This window comes from Rhopalosiphum maidis, chromosome 2 (genome assembly GCF_003676215.2).
Source record: "Rhopalosiphum maidis isolate BTI-1 chromosome 2, ASM367621v3, whole genome shotgun sequence".
Lineage (NCBI taxonomy): Eukaryota > Metazoa > Arthropoda > Insecta > Hemiptera > Aphididae > Rhopalosiphum > Rhopalosiphum maidis.
This window is the reverse complement of record NC_040878.1, coordinates 18,560,405-18,585,699: the sequence shown is the minus strand read 5'-3', so window position 1 is coordinate 18,585,699 and position 25,295 is coordinate 18,560,405. Positions and strand designations below refer to the sequence as shown.

At 27.1% G+C, this 25,295-nt stretch overlaps 2 protein-coding genes across 2 annotated transcripts; both read left to right on the top strand.

The window, feature by feature from the left end:
- The first annotated feature begins 228 nt into the window (after positions 1 to 228).
- On the top strand, positions 229 to 3,965 carry LOC113551673 (septin-2A). Its single transcript, XM_026954057.1, has 10 exons — positions 229 to 493; positions 978 to 1,129; positions 1,388 to 1,555; positions 1,623 to 1,712; positions 1,770 to 1,935; positions 2,014 to 2,164; positions 2,795 to 2,960; positions 3,137 to 3,293; positions 3,360 to 3,441; positions 3,637 to 3,965. The coding sequence occupies exons 2-10, from the start codon at positions 1,123 to 1,125 to the stop codon at positions 3,778 to 3,780; spliced, it is 1,131 nt and encodes a 376-aa protein (XP_026809858.1). The 5' UTR covers positions 229 to 493; positions 978 to 1,122; the 3' UTR covers positions 3,781 to 3,965.
- Positions 3,966 to 10,101: 6,136 nt separating this feature from the next.
- Positions 10,102 to 19,766, top strand: LOC113551635 (eukaryotic translation initiation factor 3 subunit A). Its single transcript, XM_026953989.1, has 15 exons — positions 10,102 to 10,275; positions 10,388 to 10,584; positions 10,664 to 10,812; positions 10,910 to 11,060; positions 11,134 to 11,334; positions 11,401 to 11,609; positions 12,315 to 12,486; positions 12,554 to 12,865; positions 13,289 to 13,474; positions 15,887 to 16,024; positions 16,145 to 16,354; positions 16,690 to 17,031; positions 17,112 to 17,326; positions 18,606 to 19,056; positions 19,150 to 19,766. The coding sequence occupies exons 1-15, from the start codon at positions 10,227 to 10,229 to the stop codon at positions 19,213 to 19,215; spliced, it is 3,048 nt and encodes a 1,015-aa protein (XP_026809790.1). The 5' UTR covers positions 10,102 to 10,226; the 3' UTR covers positions 19,216 to 19,766.
- The last annotated feature ends 5,529 nt before the right edge of the window (positions 19,767 to 25,295 follow it).

The window sequence follows — 25,295 nt, the reverse complement described above, 5'->3', positions numbered from 1 at the left end:
TCGGCCAGATCACCGGCACCGCCACCCCATTTTCATTCAATACGTCATATATATTCGCTCGAGTGTGTGTGCGTGTGTGTGTTTTTAGTGTGCGTAAGCGCGTGAGTGCGCGTGTGCGTAATATATGAATAATATCGTGTAGTCGCCGTATCCCCCCCCCCCACCCGTGTGTTCGGCGAGTGAGTGCGTGTGAGCTCCCGGGACGGTCGCGCTAGATTATCGATTTGCGAGTTCAGTGACAACGCGGACGCATACGCATCGGGACCCTTACGCCAGCGGGCGCGCTTCTGGTTCGAAAACTACGATACCCGAGTAGTGTAACGACATCAATAATATATAGTGGCGTTGTCGTTGTCGTTATAATATTCACAGTTACACCGCCATCGGAGTGGTGGAGTTTACACAAGTACGGCCGTTGTTTTAACTAGACGTTTCGCACGAAATCGTTGTGCGCCAAACCCATTGACACCCGTCATAATATGGTTATGTATACGTTCGTACCTACTGATTATCTAGTGTTTTTCGATAAAACCTTTAAGTATTGTGTTGATGCTATAGGTTCTATATAACAATCCATACCTATGTATCGTTTCGTCGTCATTGTTTCGCGCACAACTTACGACTAGTTTTATTGGTTACATATATATAAGCTGGCTATAAGGCTATATACTAACAAATAACAATAATTTTTCGTGTTTTGTATGTATAATAATATGTCATATCCGTGGTTATTAAAGTCATAAAAGACGTTTGAATTTCGTTTTTTCTATACTGTCACTCGTCGAGTTTAAAATATTCTCAACAATAAGCCATGGCGTTCAGCACAATCGTTCTCGATTCAAAAAAAAAAACCCTAAATATTTTCGAATTACCTAACAATCGATAATTTCACTATAAATATTTGCAAATATTAATAACATAGGTACACAACAAATCGGTACTGAATTACTAAACTATGAGTTTGTTTTTTTTTTTAGAATGTTTTGTAAAAAAAGGCGGGACAACTCGGAAATCGTGTTTCTACATGCTATCATATTTAGTCAAACGTTTGATTAGCTTGCCAAACGCAGTTCTGATCTGTTTTTTACATGATGTAAGATATATATCCTAAACACTGGAATCATGTCAGGTTTGTCTTACTATTTACAACATTATTATGTATTAGTTAAATGTCTATACAGTTCATTACGCAATTAACGGCATGTATTTTAATTGTAACTATACTATACTATACTTGGTTACATCCACTTAACCACCGTCAAACCGATAATAATCTAAAATATTTTGTTTTATAGGTGGTTATTTACATATGTAGAAATATACTTGCATACATATAATATAAGAATTATATACTTGTATTCACAATTTTATTTTTTTATTGTCTTAGAGTACATAGGGTTTGGTAGTTTACCGGACATAGTACATCGGAAAACTGTCAAAAAGGGGTTTGAGTTTACTCTGATGGTAGTCGGTGAATCTGGTTTAGGAAAATCAACACTAATAAATACATTATTCCTGAGTGATTTGTACAAGGAACGAAATGAATCTAGTTATGGTATACCAATCGCAAATGTCTACACTTATTAATTATTAGAATATAACTCATGTTTTAACGATTTTAGAACCTCCACAGACCGCACAAATCGAAAAGAAAACGTTGTGCATTGAGGAACAAGGAGTAAAGTTGAGACTAACCGTTGTCGACACACCTGGTAACTTTTTCGTTTCAACTTTGAGAGAGAAAAACAACAGTTATATTTTTATTTCAGGTTTTGGTTCGTCTTTAAGCAGTGGCGATTGCATTCGATCATGCTGCGAGTATGTGGACGAACAATTTCGTGCATATTTCGCTGAAGAAAGTGGTATTATCAGAAAGAACATAGTCGACAATCGTGTACACTGTTGTCTTTATTTTATACCTAGTCACTGTCATAGGTAAATTTAATGTGAAGTTGTTTTTTAATACTTAATAAGCTATATATTATATTATTTTTATTCAAATTTATCTTTAAGCCTGAGACCAATAGATGTAGAATTCATGCTCAATATTCACGAAAAAGTCAACGTCATACCTATCATAAGCAAAGCGGATATGTTGACTGAAAAAGAAAAAATACAAATAAAACAACGAATAAATGATTCTATCAAGTCCCACGAAATAAAGGTAAATTTATTATTAATTTAATTAAATAAGATTGTTATTTATTAAGCAGATATACATTATGTACAATATACTATATAGTATATACATATAAATAATTATTTTTTTTAATGCCTTATGATCTAAAACTCATTAATATTATGGTGGTCTGAAACGTACATAATAGAAATACACATATCTTAGATTTTTACGATATTTTTTTATAAATTTTATTGGTTTATTAATCTTTTTAAACTTAATAATAAATTAAATATACTTAATGTACTACAGTCGTACAACAAAGTCTAAATAACATAATATATTATATATTTGTATTCAGTAAGAATAGGTGTTTTAAACTTATATCACGATTCAAATTTAATGTAGGTATCACATTTAGACACATTATATGAATTTATATTATTAAAATTATACACTGTATAGCAAATAGATAGTAATTTATTTTATAATAATAATTGTTTACCCATGACAAACGTAGAATTTAAATGACGAATATCGATAGCTGCAGATATGACTATAAAATACTATATCAAACGAATAAATAATTATTATTCAATAACAAATTAAAATCTTTGACATTGAATTATATTACCAAAACTAACTAATATGATTTTGATTATGTACGTGGCTCAGATTTATCAACTACCAGATTGCGATAGTGACGAAGACGAAGACTTCAAACAACAGGACAAAGAGTTGAAAGCATGCTTACCGTTTGCTGTAGTTGGAAGTAATACGGTTTTGGAAGTTAACGGAAAAAAAATACGAGGAAGGCAATATGACTGGGGTATAGTAGAAGGTATAAAAATTTGAATTCTTAAAAAAATTTTTATTTATTTACCTATACGTTATTTTTAGAACAGTTAACACAGAGAAAATATATAAATATAGTTGATAACACACGAGTGTGTACATAAGTTATTATGATGTTCATTAAATATAATGAGTGTTTATAACATTATGCTATATTTTCAGTGGATAACCCAGCCCATAGCGATTTCACTAAACTTCGGAATATGTTAATATCCACCCACATGCCCGATTTAAAAGAAGTCACTGAGGATGTTCATTATGAAAATTTCCGCACACAATTGATTTCAAAAATATCACAACAAGCATTTAAAGACAGAGGGTAAATATTATAAAAACATAATATTAGTAATATAATAAATGAATACCTGTTGTCGGTTTTGTGTAGAAAACTAAAAAGAGATTCAATACCAAAACTGCTACCAGCACTCGATGAAACAGATATTTTATTGATTCAAAAAGAAGAAGAAGTAAGTAATAGTATTCATATTTAAATTTTTTACCGGTATGTGAATAATATAGACCACCAGCTATATTATTTATTTCATCAATGACAATATTTCATTTTATAATTATTTAAAATATTGTCAATTATTATACTTATAACAATTAGATAATATGATTTGGTTCATTGTTAAACGTAATATTATTAAATCTCAATTTAGATCCGCCGCATGCAAGATATCCTCGTCCAGATGCAAGATAAACTAAAGTCCAACAACGAAAAAAGCAATCATAACCTATACTTAGCAGCTCAAAAATCACTGGAAAACGAAAACAAAAAGATTGAAAACGTTATCAACGTTTAATCTAAAATAATAAAATATTATAGTAAGATTTAATATTGTTTACAATTATATAGTAAAGTCTTGTATATTATAGGAAATATTGTATTCAATTGGTGTTTAACTTGAAAAAATATTTCTATTTCTATTTTACATTTTTTTATAATATCATAATATTATTTGGTTTATTGCCTTTGAATTCGTTGTCGTTTTATATAATATAGCTGTGTAAAAGAATACACTATTATTATTGTATTATAACATTATATTATTTTTGTTTAAAACTTATACTATAAATTAAAGTAGACATGGCAAACAAATAACATAGGGACTAAAACAGTAGGTACTTCATGGTTTAACTTTTAAGATTGTTTAGAAATGTATATATTATCATCAAAAAATAAACTCTCGATTGGTTAAGATTGAATTATTGTTGATTTCAATGTTTACACGATGTGAACATCAGTCGTATAAACAAAATAAATTAATAAATAACGAACCCGAATTTTACAGTTTCTAGTATTTTATAAACATGTCATTTTTTTTTTTTTTTTTTTAACTAATAACAAATTTAAATATTCAGAGTTCAGACATACAATATTTACTATACTTATACTATATTAATATCAAATCAAACTTTAAACGAAAATAAATAAATATAAATGTGTCAGTTATTCTTTTTGAAAAAAAAATGTATTTTTTAGCACTTGTGTTGTAGGTAGGTATATGATAATATTTTTTATGTTCCTCCGTTTCATAAAATTGTACGTAATTTAGCAGTCAGAGTGGAACATGACTCAACTAATATGTTACAGCAGTAAACATATTATATATTATATTATTATTTTATGAAAATAAAAAAACCGGGCACAGGTTTCTGTAATTTATTTTCTCCCGACAAACTAGATAGATAAATACAATGTTACAATATAGTCTATTTATACGTCAATACGTATATTATATAGATATTGTCCAATAAACACAATGTATGACAAACTAGATGGACGTACAAACACAGGTGTACTTGTAAATGTATATTATATTATATATTATAATATATAGGTATATAATCTTATATTCTTATGCATATAAATTTGGCGGCCTATAAGCTGTCATTGCGCCACACGCTATTATTATTATAAATATGTGTGTCACATGTACAATATTAATTTTAATAATTATTACGAGTGATGATAAATTTTAATAGTTGACAATAATTCATTATCGTGGAGTGCAGAGTGGAAAAAAAACAGACACATAAACACGCGTATGTAATCGTGTGTCATATTTATAAGTCTATATACTAATTTACTAATATAATATAAACGACTAATATTATATTAGCTTAATGTTATATACTATTTACTATATTTAGTATACACCGTTACACCGTTACATTATGACAGTATAGTAGCAATAGTTTTAAGGCGAAAAAAACCTTTTTTATTATCTGTAATGTTTATGGAAAATTTTTCACAAAACGATAGATGTATTCACTGAGAAGTGCAATGATGCAATGATTGATTAGGTTTTTTTTTTGTGTGGTATAAAACCATAAAGGATATCCTGCATGCACTGTTTCTATTTACTCCTTATTAATATTACCGTCGTAAGAGTTATTTTTTACTTTATAGTATATACACGTTGTGTAATGCATAGAAATTATGGTTTTACTCTTGCAACTATATGTAGGATAAATATCTGTTATTGGCGAAAAATAGAAGGATAACATAACAATGAAAATGTAGTAATTACAATCAATTGTATTATGTAATGGTATTATGGTAATACGATCGATACTGTAAGCACCGGCCGATTATTTAGATCGTTCGGAAACCCTAAATTTGTAATGGTGCTCACGTGAAATGTTAAAATATAGATAACATTCTAGTATCAATATAAATGCATACAACTACGAACTAATCATTAATATTTAATTGTATTATTAATTTTTAATTATTCTGTTTCATGTTACAATCAGTATCAACTAACAATATATTTTAAAGATTGCAGTAGATAAAATTTATATAAATATTTATATATATATATATACGAATTATAAACGAATATTGTCAAAATAAAATAATAAGCAAGATACCTAATATATGACTATATTGTATTCTGTGTTGTTGTATTCAATTAAAAATAACGTTAGTTTATTATAATTATTGAAAATTAAAAGGTATTTAAATCTACGTATAGGTAAAACAAAAGCGTGTATAAAATGATAAAATTTAACCATCTGTAGTTTGTATCTATAAAATAATGTTTAAAAGTGTTACTAACATTTTGTACTTTTGTAGAAATGATAAAGTAAACACCGCACACCAGTTCTGTACGCGTTCAATATAAATGGTAAACAATAAGACGATTCGTCATCAATCATGGTTGCAAGTAATAAAAATCGTACGATATGAGTTCACTGCTCATACTCGTATTATTCGTATTGTCCTCCTCATAAACTTTTAAATTTAACATATACAGACCAGTAGACCAGTAGACCATCCGTTTTGCCTTCACTTTTATTTCTGTTGAAATAAACATTGCTTTCGTTTAAGTTATATAATATGTAGTATGATGTTCAAAACCGACAAAACCGTAATTTTCAAATTTCCTTTATTGAAATACTTACATAAAAGTTGACAACAATCATAAATTTAAATTTTTTTAGATTACAATATAAAATAATAAAATAAAAATGAATATCATTGATTTTCTTATCTTACAATATTGTGTGTGCTTTGTATTATTTGTATTATTGGTAAAGTATTATAATAAATATTCATAGATACATATGTTATGTTTTTAGTTATTACTTATTACTATATGTTTTATTTATAATATTATGATCCATTGATCCATATTGTTATATTAAACATTGTAATAGTGTTTCTCTAAAAATTCTTCCATTATTAAATTATGAGTATACTTGAAAATTAGGTATGTAGACTGGAACACGATTTTTAAATAAATATTAAATTAAAACAAGGTTGTTTCATTTCAAAATATTGGTTATTATATAAATGGGCGATGGTGGGGCAGGGGGGCCAGTGCCCTCCCCTTGCATTTCAAACTAAATTATATTTCTTACATCTTATAAATTGAGTTTTAATGATTTAAAATTGGCTCTGCCATTGCCCTGCCCCTAATTGAAATTCTAGTTACGCCCATGATTATATACATAATTATTTAATTTATTACCGATTAAATTGGATGTTTGAATCCATGTGTCTTATTCACACATTGATAATATTATTATTATACATATTTGATTTATAATCAATGATAATTATTCTCAGTACTCAATGAACAGTGTTGAGTGTTCTATGCTATGGAGTAGATGTCATGCACATCCAACTCTCGCCTATCAAACCTAATATTAAAATACTGTTCAACGAAAAAAACCAACATCGTGGATCACATTAAAATCATTAAATATTAAAATTTATAAATTACTAAAATAATATATTCTTTATTTCATATTAAATAAATTAAATATTTTACTGAAATACGTATTTTAATGAAAAAAATAATTAAAAATTAAATCATCTACAACGATTTACATAATTTTTTATGAATTATTGTTGCCTCAAATTGACATTCCTAATTTTAAGGGCTCCGTAAATTTTTTTAAGAAAATGAGGGATTTGCGAATTAAAAAGTTTAAGTACCGCGCTATTTCATATTATAACGTATTATAATATAATATACCTATACATATTTAATCTTATAATAATGATCTATTACGGCCGCGGGAAATCGCAATATGAATACAAATACCCCATAATCGACAGTACACGCAATTTTTGTTGTAACTTTTTTTTTATTTAAAGTATGAAACGGTCTGTACAAAATAAATACAACTCGAACAGTTAGTAAATGTAATACGAGGGAATAAGGTGTCGGGAGGTGTGGGTGTAGTCCAGTAGCTAAGTGGTGACACCTCAGAAATGTATCTAAACGTAAACAGTTATATATTATTGATTATTACGTATTTTTTTTTCGTTTATGGCCATAATCTTTAATTTTATCTAATGTACCAAAATATACAACAATGATATTGTATTTTCACGCGCTAAAAGGTTCAATTAAATATTTCAGTTGGATGACTGATGACTTAAACATGACTATATATACCGAAGTCCAAAATAAATATTTTTAACTATAAATTCTAAATTTCTCATCCTTTTGGTACAAACATACGCAATACAACTTATTTTTTTTTTTAATGGCAAAACAATTTTTTTTCACAAATTCCGGTAGAGTATAGATACTTTTTTTTTAAACTGTACAAAAAGTTTTTTTCTGATTACAAAATTGTCAATTAAAATTTAATAATAATTTACGAAGAATTTGTTTTTGACAAAATTTTAACTATAATCAACTTATATACTCGAAAATTGAAATAATATCTCATATATTGTTAAATATAAAGTAACTGTTCATAGACAGGCCAGACATAAATAAACACTTATTTATTTTAATAATTTGAGAGAAAACCAAATATATATTGCCACAATATTATAATTTATAAAAAGTTTGGAATATTAAAACGGAAACTTTGAATAATTTATTAGATAGTTGGCAATAATAATTACTAATAAATTAATTTTAATTATAAATTCGTATTGTATAAATTTGTATTATTTTCATTATACCTTCAATATTTAGCTATATCTTATTTCAAACGTATGAATATCGAAAATAAGAGTAAACTACCGAAACAATACTAAAAGTTTATTGATCTGTGAGTTTGTTAAATCTGTCTACAAACAATTATTTAACAATATCGTGTATAAATAACATGATTATGATTTTCGAATACAACTTGAACATATAGTTAAAATTTCGTTAAAAATAGATTATTCGTAAATAATAAATTTAAACTTTAAATTACATTTGCTTATTTTGTAATTAGAAAAAAACGTTTGATACAAACACTGTTTAAAAAAATACTTCTGTAAAAAAAATAAAGGTGTTACCTTTCAAAAAAACTTATCGAAAAAACTGCGAATTATTTAATACGATAGTGGTATCATTGTATCAAACATGTGGCTTGCGTGCTCGTACAACCGGCGAACTAACCGGCCGGCTTCTTGAAACTAGAAAAAAATATTAATTATCAGGAAATTAATGAAATTAAAATGTTAAACGTCAATATTTTCAGAAAAATGAACTCTACAAAATTGCTATCTTCAATTTTTTGAAAATAATTAAATTAAAAAATATTTTTTTTTTTAACTTTTTTACAAAACATTAAATATTTGTAGTTCTTATCCCTGTGAATTATGATATTTCCATTATTTCAGGAATTATTGGTATTGGTAAATCCTCACAGGACACTGTATATAAATACATTAAATTAAATTGTTTTTGCCGCCACCATATCCTATAGATATAGGTACACACTAATACACTATATCGTTATATCACAAGTTCCAAAACAAATCCTGCTATAGCAGCGAAGATTTGGTATTAAAATTTTATTTTTTCAATTCTAGTTCTTGGAAAATAAAAATTAAGTGTAAAATTCAGAGTTCCAGTTAAGACCAGTTATAATTGACTCAATTTTTTTCGATTTAATAATATAATATATTTTATGTATCAAAATTAAATATAAATATATAATTAGCCATTTAAGTATTAAGATTTTTTGAGAAATAAATAACTATTTTATATAAAAATAAATAATAATATTACTTAATCAAAGCACTATACTAATATATGAAAAAAAAGGTAAAAACGAAATTAATGACCATTGTAAAACCAATATTTTTTCCCCATTACAATAAATATAAGTTTTCATATATTTTTTTTATATAACAGTTATACAAAGTCAATGCATTTTTAAAATATTGACTTTTACTTTGTAATCGCGTTATGCTTCTATTAAAAATATGTCATCAGATATAGGTACTAAAATTGAATACTTTTTTACGATTAGAGGTGTATAAGATTTATTTTCTTATAATATTATGTTTAATTTAAAATGTTTTTTTTTTTTTTTTTTTTGTTAATAATATTTTGATAAATACTATTTCGTGTAAACTTATTATATAACTTTTAACTAGAACAAAGATAATTTTTGACGTATTTTATGCAAATCAATAGTGAAAGCAAGAAATTAATATGAAATGCATTTTTTGTGTGCGGCATGCAAATATTCTACACATTTTTGAATTCCCCGCCATGTCGTTGGCATTCCCGCTAACTGAAATTACTGATTGCGTTGGTACCTCTGTACTCCGTGGAAGATACGGCAGTGGCGGGCCGGTCGGACGATCGGATTGGCAAACGGGCTACGGTGGCGTGCGTCATCGGTTTTGGTAACCACTGATTCTGATTTGCGGTATTCGACTTGTTATGCTCGACGAACGGTCACGCCACGTTTTTTCGTCCCTTCGCCTGTTTTGTTCGGCGAATTTCTCTTTCAGGTTCTATACGCCTGTGTCATTCGACGTGTCGAAATCATGTCTAGATACAGTCAAAGACCCGAGAACGCGTTAAAACGCGCCAATGGTAAGTAAATAACGATCATACTTGTGGAAACAACGTAGACAGTTGCCGAGTTGAACACTACTGCTGAAAACCGCCCCAGTGACTAATGTACCGGTATTATGTGATTTTTCAGAATTCTTGGAGGTCGGAAGGCCCGGCAGGGCCCTCGACACCCTGTACGAGGTGTTCAGGAACAAAAAATGGGCATATAATTGGAGTGAGAGCGTCCTGGAACCGATCATGTTCAAGTATCTGGAGCTGTGCGTCGACCTTAAGAAGTCGCATATCGCTAAAGAGGGATTGTTTCAGTACAGAAACATGTTTCAGTCTGTAAGTAACAGTTACACTATGATAATAGATAGATAGGTACCCAATATTATCGATAACATGGTTGTTTATTGACGTTCAGGTCAATGTCGGATCTTTGGAGAATGTCATACGTGGCTACTTAAGAAGTGCCGAAGAGCGGACAGAGGCTGCCAGAGAACAGTCTCAACAAGCTGTTGTTGATATTGATGACTTGGATAATTTAGCTACTCCAGAAAGTATACTTTTAAGGTAACTTTTTTTTCTTCAAATTTCACACATTTGTATACATAGAGGTAGTAAGTATATTATGTTATATTGTTTATTTATTTGCTCATGTACAATTTAGTGCTGTAAGCGGAGAAGATGCACAAGACCGTAGTGACAGAACAATATTAACACCATGGGTTAAATTTTTATGGGAGTCCTACTGTCAATGTTTGGAACTCTTGAGAACTAATGCCCATGTGGAAACTTTGTATCATGACATAGCTAAAATGGTATAAAATAATATTATATACTTGCAAAATATTAGTTATATATTACCCCTATCTTCATTATTTTATTTTATAGGCTTATCAATTTTGTTTAAAATACAATCGTAAAACAGAATTCAGAAAGTTATGTGATAAACTACGAAAACATCTTGAAGATATTGCTAAATTACCTCCACAAACTGTTAATGTTAGCCTTTCAAACCCGGAAACACAACAATATAATTTAGAAACTCGTTTATGTCAATTAGATTATGCTATTCAGATGGAATTGTGGCAGGTGAGCTATAAATACATTTTTTAATGTTTAGTTCTTTTTAATAAATTAACAATTCTTAAATTACAGGAAGCATATAAAGCAACTGAAGATATTCATAATTTAATGTCATTGGCCAAGAAGTCTCCTGTTCCAAAAACTATGGCTAATTATTACCAAAAATTAGCTATGGTTTTCTGGAAAGCTGGTTATAATTTATTCCACGCTGCTGCTCTTTTAAAGCTTTTTCAACTCAGCAAAGAAATGAAAAAAAATATTACTGCTGAAGAACTTCAAAAGTAAGATTTTACATTTTTCGTGGAGAGAATTCATATTATAATTAGTGAATTAATACCTAAGAGCAATATTTCTGCTATTTTTTTTTTTATTTCATTGTTTTTTAAAACATTTGGTACCTACATGTATTTATGAAAAAAAAAATATCTAACAATTTAAATGGGCTGCTAATTGAATTTATTTACAATGCGTAGCTTATGGAAAACTTTAAACACATTGATTTATCTTAGCTAAGTAAAGTTGTTTTTTTATTAACTTAACAACATTTGATGTTATATTTTTATTATGTATTTTGTCATTATTATGAAAAATATTTTTAAATCAGAACTGGCTGTTATTTTACTTTAAAAATAAGAATGCCTTATATCGTTGGTTGTTATTATTTTTGAGGTTACCATAATTTATTGATTTTATGGTATTATAATTTATTTTCTATAATATAATAATAATTTGCCTAAATTTTACTTTGAAATAAAAATGCAATATTAAGTGGTAGATTATACATTGTTTTATTATATCAAAAATATTAAGAATACATTAGATATAATATTAATTTACAAATATATAATAACAGTTTTTGTCAGATTTGTGCAATTTAGATTATTAGCAATCAAGTATAACACAAATATTTTGACTGCAATATATGCAATAACATTTATTTTGGTCATTTATCATTACTCATTAATATTGTTATTATTTTTGTCTAGAATGGCTTCTCGAGTTTTGTTGGCTACATTAGCTGTACCATTACCATCTGCCCATCCTGAATTTGATCGCTTTATTGAAACTGATAAAAGTCCTTATGAAAAAGCACAAAAACTTGCTGTTCTTCTAAGTCTTCCTGCGCCGCCTACAAGAATTTCTCTTATGAAAGAAGTTGTAAGAAATAGTTTAATTTAATTTTAATAAAATATACTTTTTTTAATCTTTGATGATTATTTTGTAGGTTCGTCATAATGTAGTTGCTTTAGCATCTGAGGATTTGCGTAATCTTTACATGTGGCTAGAAGTAGATTTTCAACCTTTAGAACTATGCAAACGTGTTGAAACTGTAACAGATCCACTTATTGGTAGTGGTAGTGAATTGGAAGGATATGTTGCTCCTGTACGTGAAGTAACATTGGCTCGATTGATTCGACAACTTTCTCAAATTTATGATACACTTGAATATAAACGGCTCTTAGAATTAGCATCCTACTGTAAGCCTTTCCATATGGAACGTGTGTTAGTTGATTTGGTTCGTCATAACGATATGCAGGTAATTAATTACTAATTTGATGTGTAAAAACAAAAATTATGTTTGTAACTTTTATTTTTTAATTTTCTAAAATTATTTTGGACTTTTTAGATTTGGGCATTTACTTCATATTTTTTTAATACTTTTAAGAATTTATAAATTCTTAAATATTTACTTTTAACACTTATTGATTACTACCTAAATTATAATTATAAATTTTTAAAAGTACTGAATTAATATAAAGTAAATGCACAAAACTAAGAAATAGTTAAATTAAAATTAATATTTTTTTTTTACTTCCAAGCTTTCATTTTTTTGGTGAAAGACTAAAAATTAGTAATAAATATTAACATAATTAATTGTTAAAACAATCTATAAAACAAAATCTGACTTAAATCTAGTTACATGAACAACTCAAAATGATTTCTGTATTTTGAATTGTAGATTCGTATTGATCATGGAAAAGGATGTATTCAATTTGGAATGGACTTGTCTGAATCACAACGGGAAGACAAACCAGAAGGACCAACTCTGCAAACAATGCCTAGTGAACAAATTCGTACATACTTAATTAATACTTTTAAAGTATTATCTAAATCTGCTAGTATTATCAATCCAGAAGCTAACAAGGTAAAAAAAAATATTTAGACTTTGCTGTACTATAAAAACAGTTTTATTTAACTTTCAATCATACTATATAATTATATAACTTAATATTAATGATACCATAAATAATAAACTTTTAAATTAAATTAGATTAAATATACAAAACAAATATCCATTAAATAAATAAAAGTCAATTTTGGCTTATTTAATAATACAAATTACATATAAAATAATAATTACTTATCTACACATTAAAATACTATTGGTGTAGTAAACAATAATACAAGTTGAATTAAACCTTAACTACAAACAAATCAAAGCGATCTTTAAATGGCATGAACCTGAAGGTTATATCTGTGTCACAAAAAAAAGATGTAGTTTAGATTTATTAATACAAATATAACTATAATATGAGTATATATATATTATATACAAATATTTGAAACTTTTTTTTGTCTTAATGATGAATAATAAATCTTTGCGGATATCGGAATGATTTCCTTGATTAAACATTTATTCTGATGACATTTGTTATGTACTAATACTATTGTTTAAGGAACTATGTATTTTAAATTTGTTAATTGTGATGAATTTAATTACTGTTGCGGATACATGATTCCCATGATTTTAATAGGTAATTCTGAATTAACAGAAACTTTTTTGTCTTAATGATGAATAATAAATCTTTGCGGATATCGGAATGATTTCATTGATTAATATTTAATTCTGATGACATTTGTTAGGCACCAATACTTTTTTAAAAAAAACTAAAATTTATTTTTGTCTTAATGATGAATAATAAATCTTTGTGGATATCGGAATGATTTCCATGATTAAACATTTATTCTGATGACATTTGTTATGTACTAATACTATTGTTTAAGGAACTATGTATTTTAAATTTGTTAATTATGATGAATTTAATTACTGTTGCGGATACATGATTTTCCCATGATTTTAATAGGTAATTCTGAATTAACAGAAACTTTTTTGTCTTAATGATGAACAATAAATCTTTGCGGATATCGGAATGATTTCCATGATTAAACATTTATTCTGATGACATTTGTTATGTACTAATACTATTGTTTAAGGAACTATGTATTTTAAATTTGTTAATTGTGATGAATTTAATTACTGTTGCGGATACATGATTCCCATGATTTTAATAGGTAATTCTGAATTAACAGAAACTTTTTTGTCTTAATGATGAATAATAAATCTTTGCGGATATCGGAATGATTTCATTGATTAATATTTAATTCTGATGACATTTGTTAGGCACCAATACTTTTTTAAAAGAAACTAAAATTTATTTTTGTCTTAATGATGAATAATAAATCTTTGTGGATATCGGAATGATTTCCATGATTAAACATTTATTCTGATGACATTTGTTATGTACTAATACTATTGTTTAAGGAACTATGTATTTTAAAATTGTTAATTGTGATGAATTTAATTACTGTTGCGGATACATGATTCCCATGATTTTAATAGGTAATTCTGAATTAACAGAAACTTTTTTGTCTTAATGATGAACAATAAATCTTTGCGGATATCGGAATGATTTCCATGATTAAACATTTATTCTGATGACATTTGTTATGTACTAATACTATTGTTTAAGGAACTATGTATTTTGAATTTGTTAATTATGATGAATTTAATTACTGTTGCGGATACATGATTCCCATGATTTTAATAGGTAATTCTGAATTAATTTGCATTTTTCCACATTTTTTTTTCAAATGACTAATAAATCTTTTTTGCAGATATTTTAAGGATTATGCTAATGAATATCCATTTATTTTGATAACTTTAATTGTATACAAATATTAGTTCATAAAAAAACAAAATCACTCTGCTATCTAGTTGGTTTTGTAATTATTATTAAATTGGTCACTAAAGTAAATCTGTTAAATGTGTGTTAATCAATAAATTATTGTATATTTATTCTGATCAAGATTCTGATCTTTGAGGCTTTTTGTTAGCATCTAAATCTTTTAATCTATACTTATACTTTTTAATATTTATATGGTTTAACTTAAAGAAAAAATTTTGTTAATTACGTAGCATAAACTAGACTCAATTGCTTATTGTAAATGATATTATATATCATAGTTTGGTACATTAATCATTGCTCAGAATTTAAAATTAAATAGTATATATTTAATTGATATGATGAATATTATTACTGTTGCAAATACATGATATCCTATGATTTTAATATGGTAATTCTAAATTAATTGATACTTACTTTATACATGTTATTGTCTAAATGATGAATAATAAATCATTGCGGATATCAGGATTATTCTAATGATTAAACTTTTATTTTGATGACATCAATTGAAAAAAAAATGTCAAATGGCAGTGTTTTAATGAATTGTGAATTTCTTTATTGATCTTTTTAATTGTCAAATTTATATTTAGGATGAATGCAAACAAATTCATCAATCTCTTATTAGACATCATCATGAAACCAAAGATAAAGAACATCAAAGGATATTGGCCCGCCATAAAATAATTGAAGATCGTAAAGAATACTTAGAAAGATTGAATACTGTTCGAGTAAGTATACATTTTTAATTAATTTATAAATGCAATTCAGTTAAAATCTAATAAATTGTGTAATATTTCATTCATAGTTAAATTCTATTATAATGTATATCATATCATTCTTTAATATAGGAAGAAGAAGAGGCTCGTCGAGCTGATGAAATTGCTAAGGCTGCAGCAGCAGCTGAAGCAAGACGATTAGATGCTGAACGTGAAGAAAGAGAAAAAAGACGCCAAGAATCTGAATTACAAGCTATTAAAGATAGGAATTTCAAAGAAAAAATGCAACAAATATCTCTAACAGCTCATGGTCAAAAAGTTTTAAAAAAACTGAATGAAGATGTTAGTTTATTTTATAAAAAAAAACCTAATTTTTCATAGGTTTCAATTGAGGGGTTTATATATCTTTTATTGACAAATATTTAATGTTTATTATTCTAGATAATTGATTATTTTATTAACATTTCTCGGTCAATGTTGTATTTATTTTTCAAAAAAATTTATAGATCTATGGTTTTAATATCTTTATACTTCTAAATTTAAGTGGGCACTTAATAATAAAATTGTCTTAATGATTTTTTAGTGAATAGATATTGCAACCTCTTGATTTAACAATATGTGTTGTAAAATACTAAGTAATTTTAAGACTATTACTAATGTTAAAAAATTTTAATTAGGCTCTTAAAAACATGGATGCTGATGAGATTGCTGCTAAAGAAGCTGAAGAATTGGCCAAGGAAAGAGCAGAATTGGTACAAAAATTGAAAAATCGTAGAAAACAAATGGATTATTTTGAAAGAGCAAAAAGAATAGAAGAAATCCCCTTATTAGAACAGGCATGGAAAGAAAAACAAATTCATGATAAAAAGTTCTGGGAACTTCAAGAAGCTGAACGTATTCAGTTAGCCAATCAGGAACGGAAACTGGCAGAACAAAACCGAGAAAGATTGGCTAGAATGAAGCCAGATATGGACATATTCCTAGGAGAAATGAAGGAACGTCGCACAGCTGAGTTCCAAGTATGAATTATTATAAATTTAAACTTTAGTATTGTAAATTATTATTATATGTTTATATATTATATTTATTTTTTGTTCAGGCCAAATTGGTGGTGTTTGAAGAAGAGTTAATTAATATTCGTAAAGAAAGGTTGGCAATAAGGAAAGAAGAAAGGAGAATAGCATTGATCAAACAACGTGAAGAGGAAAAGAGACGTAAAGAAGAAGAAGAATGGTTGCGTAAGGAAGAAGAAAGAAAGAAAAAAGAAGAAGAAGAAAAAAAGAAAAAAGAAGAAGAAGAGCGTTTGGCTAATTTGTAAGTATCAACCTTCTACATTAGTAGAAACCTGATTAAAAATGTATAATGATTAGTGACCAAATTTAAATACTACAAATACTATCAACTAATTCTTTTTTATATTCTAAAATGGATTTTTAACACAGTAATGCACTAAAAATATGAATATATTTTTTTATTAGTCTTGTTGCAATATTTAACATTAAAGGATATCACAATACTAAAAACAAGTTTGCTTAGATTTAAAATATGTCATTATCTAAGAAATATGGTGTGGATCTCACATTTAAACACTAATTATTTAATGAGATACATGCGTTTAAAAATATGCGAATAACGTCACATAGCCAAAGTCAGAACAGTGGCGTATGTTTTACGTGCAAAAGTGTGTAGATTAACACAACAATTTCAATTGTTAAATATAATATTTTTAAATTTATATTATTTATCCTTTAGTTTTTTTTTGTGTTTATGACACTGGTGTAATTATAATTTTGATATACTTTCTAGTTTTTTTTTATAGTAAATAAAACTATTATAGTCAATTTTGTAAAATTTGGTTTGCGCGGCAATACAACGCAAGTCGCGAACTAGATAATTTTACTAAATTATAATATCACACTATCGTCTTAAGCATATAAATATACCTAGGGTTTTAAAAAAAAAATTTCTGAAATACTATTTCAAATTATTAAAATCATTGTGTAAATCAAACTACTTTTACACATAAAACATGCCTTCTCAGTCTGCTCTGTGACGTCACACTGCTTTTCATCAACTCTTATTATCTCATCAAATAATAATTTTTTTTTTTACTTCGGATTTTTACCTAAATGTTTTTCATTATGTTGACTACAATAATACACCAATTAACTTAAAATAAAAAAAAAAAAATTAGTGTTGTGAATTGTAATGTCCTGTTCTTTAAAAAAAACAATGTTTTAACTTCTGGTACTTTTATTACTTTATGTTATTAAACATTAACTTATTTGATCATTCAAAAACATAATGCCAAACTTTTAGAAATGAATACATAATTAACAAACAATGTATATTCAATTAATTATTTAATTGAAAAAAAAATCCGAAATCAAAGTTTTCCCTTTGAAGTATTTGTTATATGAAACAAATTATGTATTTAAAATGCATTGTTCTTGAGAATCAAAAATTAAAGCACTTTGTATTAATCTAGTATATGATGAAATCATATAAACGCATGCACATGAATAAATAAAACTTTTAAATAATTAGTGAAAAAAAAAATTATTGTGTATGCTAATATTTTTTTCTCCATCAGGGCCCGTCAAGAACAACTTGAACGACAAGCTGAAATTCAACGTAAAAAAGAAGAAGAAGTACAACGAAAATTGGAAGAGAAAAATAAAAGCCTTTCTTCGTCAAATTCAACATCGTCTTCTTGGAGAAATGTTGATAAAAATAAAGATGATCAAAAATTATTTGGCCCTACACGAGATAATAAGGATAGAAGAGAAGGAGGATTTGCGCGAAATAGGGATGATGGTCCACCATCTGAACGTCGGTCCTTGTTTAGTAGAGGCAATGAAGAACGCAAGGGAGGAGTATTTAGTTCAAGAGATAATGACCGTGGTGGTTGGAATCGTGGTGGCGGTGCCAGTAGTGGAGGTGCTTTTGATAAAAATTTCAAAGATGGTACAAGAGATGGAGTCCGTTCTGCTTTTGACAGGGACACACCTAGAAAGCGAGAAATACCTTCATCAAATGATCAAGTAAACTAATATTTTTTTTTAATTCAGTATACTTATTAATTTCTAATTTTTCTACGTTTATGAAATTAATATTAAATCTTTGACCATTGACAGGGTGGAGGAAGTTCATGGCGTACCAGTCGCGCTCAAGACTCCGAGGACAAACGAAAGGCCAAGTGATTTTAAAATGACTGTTAATGAAATTATTCGTCTTCATTTTTTTTTCTAAATCTGATATATTCATATTTATAATTATTTTCTTATTATTTAAATGTAGAACTTTTGAGCTATGGTCATGTTTTTTTTATCTTAACATTTACAAATAATTATATATATATATTAAATATAATAATAATAAATTTGTTTATGTATGACATTCATATAGCTACATAAATAAACATAATATATTAGATTTAATTGTGTGTGACAATATCAATTGTATTGTATAATATATTGTGTTTATGTTACATAGAGAATGTACAACTTTTAATGTTTGATTTTATGATTTTGAATCATCAAATTCACTTGTTGTACATGGTAGGCAGATTGTTTTTGTATATTTGGCTACAACCAAGTTTGGTGAGAATACAACCCATTTATTACTTTGGATACAAAGGATATCTTGTGACTTGTATACTTGAGTCTCCGCTATCTTTGATTTACTTTGGTATTCTCAGATGAAAATTTTTGCAATATAAATATTGTGAATAAATTATTTTATTTTATTTTTAGATCATATACAATAATTATCTTTTTAAAATTAACACAGATTTATTGTTAGCTTTCTTTTTATGCTTTCATTGCATTTTTTTCAGTGTTGTCATCGATTGCCATTAACCTGATGTTAGTTGCGCTAGAGTTTGGAAATATAAAATAAATTCATTGATATTTCAAATAAGAACAAGCTTTGGCAGCAACCAGTTTACATTGGGCGGCGGTCAGACAATACCCGTTTATCCTAACTTATCTGTTTATCTACTGTGTTGTTAAGCCACACTCATGCGCACAAGTTGCTGTCGAAGCCTGTTCTTATTTGGACTATAGTTAGTTAATAGTTAATACTCAATATACCTATTAAAAAGTTAATTTAAGTTAAATAAATAAAAATACATAATTTAAAATCATGATATGGATACTATCCACTAATAAGTAACTTATATTTGTATATTATTTACAAATTGATGAAGTGATTATTAACTTTTATGTATAAAGCTAATATTTTAATTGATCTATTACTTAATTATTTTGGTTTTTTATCCTACTTTTTTTTTCTAAAATATCCTTAAATTGGTTATAAGTAAATAACATTTTGTAAATTATTTGATAATAGTTTACATATTTTTTTAATATAATTACAAAGTGTAAATGTTTTATGACATTGATTTGTGTCAATAAAGAAAATACATGAAATAACTTTTTTTAAACTCAATAATTAAAATGCAGTCAAAAAGACTGAATGTGACTAAAAAACATATACTATACACTAGCACGACTAATGTCTGGTTAAAATATATTGAAGTGTTATTAATGTTGGCTTAAAAACAATGGTTGTCTTTAAAATTGTATGCCAAATTTTTAGACTTTTATATAATAAAGTGATTCAGTATTATATAGAAGTTTGTGACTCAATTGTTGAAGTCCCCAATGCTTAGTTTTGTATATTTTATTATAATTTTTTAAAACAAATAAACTGCATTATTCTTTAAATTATAACTGTTAATTTTTTAAATTGCCACAGATGGACATACAGAATGTCAATTTGGCCAAAACTTCTTTTTTCTATACAAATCTTTTCATTGTTCTCAGCTTGTATTAAGTATTAATATTTAAGACAATCATTGAAATAAAATGAAAAATATAATTATAATGTTTGAATGGTGTGCCATGACCATAGATACAGTGAGGTGTGAATCATAGACTGTGAAACTAACGTAATACTACGAGTAATCTCTTGACTGTCTTTCGATGACAGTGCATGAAAAGAGTGAAACACCGTTTCTTTGTGGTTGAAGATAATACCGAGAAATGGACTACACGGCACGCACTGAATGGGATATATATATCATACAAGATACAACTCCCTACTGAGTCCCTAGCCATTAATAGGTAAGTATTTATAGTTAGCGCGGAGGGACAGAAATCAAACAAGCGTTTTAGAAAAAGGGAGCATAGGTAATTACACTATTCATGCACGCGTTCGTTGGCTATCTTTTTTACGATGTTGGCATTTGGAGTCACTTATATAGTCCGGTAAAGGGAGACTGAATTCCATGTTGTAGTAGTAATATAAATATATAATATTATGTTTTATGGGGGATACTTGTATTTCGAAAAATGACAGAGCTGATGGAAACGGAACAGTTTGAACGAGTGGCGCAGTCTGGCAGACATTATAATCGGCGTTAAATGTAGAAAGTCTAACCGCTGCTCGCCCTTGTTACGTTTGCCGTCGTGCTACTTTATATATAAGCCCAGACGAACGACGCTTATCGTCAGAGGTGCTCGAGCGCGTGTTGTATCAAATTCGCCGTATGGTGAACACACACACGTCTTCATATGCGTTCCATCGCGCATTGATCACAACTGTAAACCTTAATTTCAATTTCAATTTCAATATAATTACAAACATAAAGTATCGTACAAACGGCTCAAAATTCCACCTCGCACTAAATTTTTGAAATTTTTAAACTACGGGGGGGGGGGGGTGAAATAACTAATGAATCTAATCAAATTTAACGTTTCCATTAATGTTGTATTTCAGTACATAAAGTGAACGGCCACATTGTGAAAAAAATTACACAAATATAAAATATTGGAGTGATCATTTTATGAAAAGATCAATTTGGCGAAATGGCTATGACATATATATATATTGGTTTTTATAATATATAGTATATTATACTGTATAAAGTATGTATTTAATATTTGAAAGGTAAAACTAAAATATACCTATTATTTGTATTATGATATAATAGTATAAGAATATAACCACGAGAACTCAAGGAGTAATTAATAATATTTATTATAGATCTATTACGGTCGGTCGATTTAATATTTACCAAAAACATTGTATTTATATTATTAAAATAGTACATAAGTATTTACTCATTATATTCTATGATCTTATTATATTTATTACATATATTGTTAAACTGTTTTTATTTTGATGAGGACACCAATACGCCATACCCGCATGTGTTGTCTAATTGTCTGTCTTAATAACGTACATCATAACTATATAGGACTAGAATTTCTATGCATTTGCATATTATTTTCCTTAAGTTCAAAATGATTGGTTGTCAGATCTTTAATTGAATTGACTCGTTCACATTTGAAAATTTAAAAAACATAATTTAATAATATGTAATAATATTAACTAGTACTTGAAAAAATTGGTTTTTGCATATTTTGGTAAATAAAATTACATTTTACAATTTTTTACTGCATATAGAAATCCTAGCCTTAATCATAATAAATTTTCGTTCAGCTGAATACATTTTGTGATGTTAGCTTTAATATTAGAGTAAATTTACCTATTATCAAATTTAAAGGTTAGAATATTATCTAGAGAATGACATACGATTTTATTGATATTATTATTTTAAAGTGAGTTATGAACATTTTAAAGTTGCAATATTTTACATAGCTGTAACTCACTTTAAAATAATAATATTAAAAGCATAAGTCATTGTCTAGGTAATATTCTTACTTTTAAATTTGACAATAGGTAAATTTACTCCTATACTAAAGCTAACATCACAAAATGTATTCTGCTGATTGAAATTGTGTTATAATGTACGTTAGTAAGACAGAGACAACACATGCGGGTAGGGCCGCAGCAAGGGTGAGGCGACTGAGGCATTTGCATCCAGTAAATAGGGGCGCTAAACTTTGATACATTTTTTAAATTAAAAAATTATTCTACTAATATAGTATTTAAGGAGCATTTAAAAATATTTAACTATTCAATTACACCACTTGTAATTGCCACCGGGAACGCTGACTACCCGATGAGGGCTCAAATAACATACTAAAATTTGTATGGCACATAATGCATTTTATAGCATTTATTCTTACTTCAAGTTCAGCACGTCTTCTGCAGTTTTATTCCCTGCTGTTTATATAATTTATTTTGTTTGGGTAACCCAGTGTTACACCCAGGCAAAAAACACTTAAGATAAGTCTTGTATAGTATTTAAATACATTTTGAAGTATTTTTTAAGTAGGAATTTAGAATAATAAGAATATTAGGTATTACAAATAAAATTGTTTAAAGTATTTTTTAAATATTCTGAATAAATTTTAAAAATATTATTAACAAAATTTAAATACTTGTATTTAAATATTATAAAGAAATCAGTTTTATAAATTTCTTATAAAAATAAAAAGTAAAAAAATGTTAAATATTAAAAAAAATGTTCAGATAAAAATTTCGAAAAAAATTGACTTTATAAAAGAACATATTTTAACTGATTTGGGCCAAAATGTTATTATCTTTAAAAATCTTTAGAGAATTGATTGTAAAATGTTTAAAATGTAGAATACGGTTTAGGTATGTAGATTTGTAAAAATTAAAAAAAATACTTTGTGAGTATTCGTAAAATACATTATTTTATAAATGTTTTAAAAGTACTTTTAATACTTTTTCATGCGAATACACTAGTATTACAGTAGTATTTTAATACTTTTTTACAAGACTGCTAAAGAGGTATACTAATAAATTTCAAACGACGTTTGCATAAAAAGAATATAAATTATTATGATATTTTTTATGTGTCAATTAAAATGAATTTATAAATATACAAATATATAATAGTTTAACATTTTCAAAATGATTTTTTTTTTGATGGAAGGGAGGGCGTATATACTCAAACTTGCCTCAGGCGTCAAATGTGTTTGTAACGCTCTACATGCGGGTCCTCTTACCTTAAAAGTCAATACTACCTTACTATACTACCATCACTACCTAAGTCTATAAAACAGTGTGTAGGCTCTTATTGGTATAAATAGATAATATTGTAATGGCAGTACCTACTTATTTTTTTAATTGAAAAAAAATTAAAGGAAAATGGGAATTTTTGCACAAAAATAATTTTCTACAAAACTGATTTTGTTTTTTCGATGTAACTCGAATAACCGTTCATATATCTCATAGTATTCATTGATATTTGAATTTTTCATAGAATGCTTACGTTATCGTTTTTTATTTACGATACAATTTTCAAAATATTTCGATTATATTTTATCTATTTATTATAGGCATATTAAGAAATTTTTAATTTGTTTTTTTTTTTTTTATAAATGTCAATTAAAATTATTTGCCTGGTAGAAATGCTTGAAAATGTAATACTAAGTTTCCTATAAGTTGTTAATACATAATTTCTTAGTTGAAAAATATCGAAAATCAATAGGTAGTTACAATATTATCAATATTTTTTTATAAGCATTAATGGTAGAATTTTGACAAAATATTTATTACATTATAAATACATTATCACTTAGTGATATATAGCTTGGATAAACCATTTCTGTTTAGAACGTTTTTCGTATACATTGGTATATCATTGAATTCAAATTTAACAGACGTATAATAATTATCCATCGCCCACGACACCTAATGTATAGTAAAGCGGTACTCACTTATCTACCTTTTTTGGTTTCAATATAATAGGAAATGTTAATTACATTTTCACGTCTTAGCTATAAAGATTGAACATTTTATAAATTATTACCTATACAAGTCAATTTGTAAATGTTTGTGATTTTGATAAAATTTGTAGAAGTTACTATTTTATTTTTATATTTTTTAATCAAAACTTTTTTAAGATACAAACCTATTCCTTCTTTTCCATTTTGTATTGACACCAGCTTAAATACTCATGCTTGTGATATACGTTGGCCTTTTATACGTTATAGTGACTACTGACCAGTCCTAAAAATGTATTCTGATTTCTGGCACAACCACTAACAATATACTTATTATATCTATAATGTTATTACCACTTTATAGGTAAGTATATGTTATATGAAATAAGAAATTCGAATACCGTGGGTGTCTCTATACATAATTTATTATTATATAAGTATGTATAGGTATTAACACATAATATGGCTGATGTAATTATACGAATTATAGCCATTATAGGTAGGTACTGATAAAATATTGTATATAAATATAATATCAATTTACAATTTGTATCATTATAATTTATCATATTTTAATTATATAGCTGATAAATTTATAAAACTATAAATTTAAT

Bases quoted from the DNA above. Each gene is read 5' to 3' on its own strand.
- LOC113551635 (XM_026953989.1), top strand. From the start codon at position 10,227: ATGTCTAGATACAGTCAAAGACCCGAGAACGCGTTAAAACGCGCCAAT. The intron at 10,585-10,663 runs GTAAGTAACAGT...ATTGACGTTCAG, and splicing joins ACAGAAACATGTTTCAGTCT to GTCAATGTCGGATCTTTGGA. The intron at 19,057-19,149 runs GTAAACTAATAT...GACCATTGACAG, and splicing joins TACCTTCATCAAATGATCAA to GGTGGAGGAAGTTCATGGCG.
- LOC113551673 (XM_026954057.1), top strand. The intron at 1,936-2,013 runs GTAAATTTAATG...TTTATCTTTAAG, and splicing joins ATACCTAGTCACTGTCATAG to CCTGAGACCAATAGATGTAG. The intron at 3,442-3,636 runs GTAAGTAATAGT...ATCTCAATTTAG, and splicing joins TGATTCAAAAAGAAGAAGAA to ATCCGCCGCATGCAAGATAT.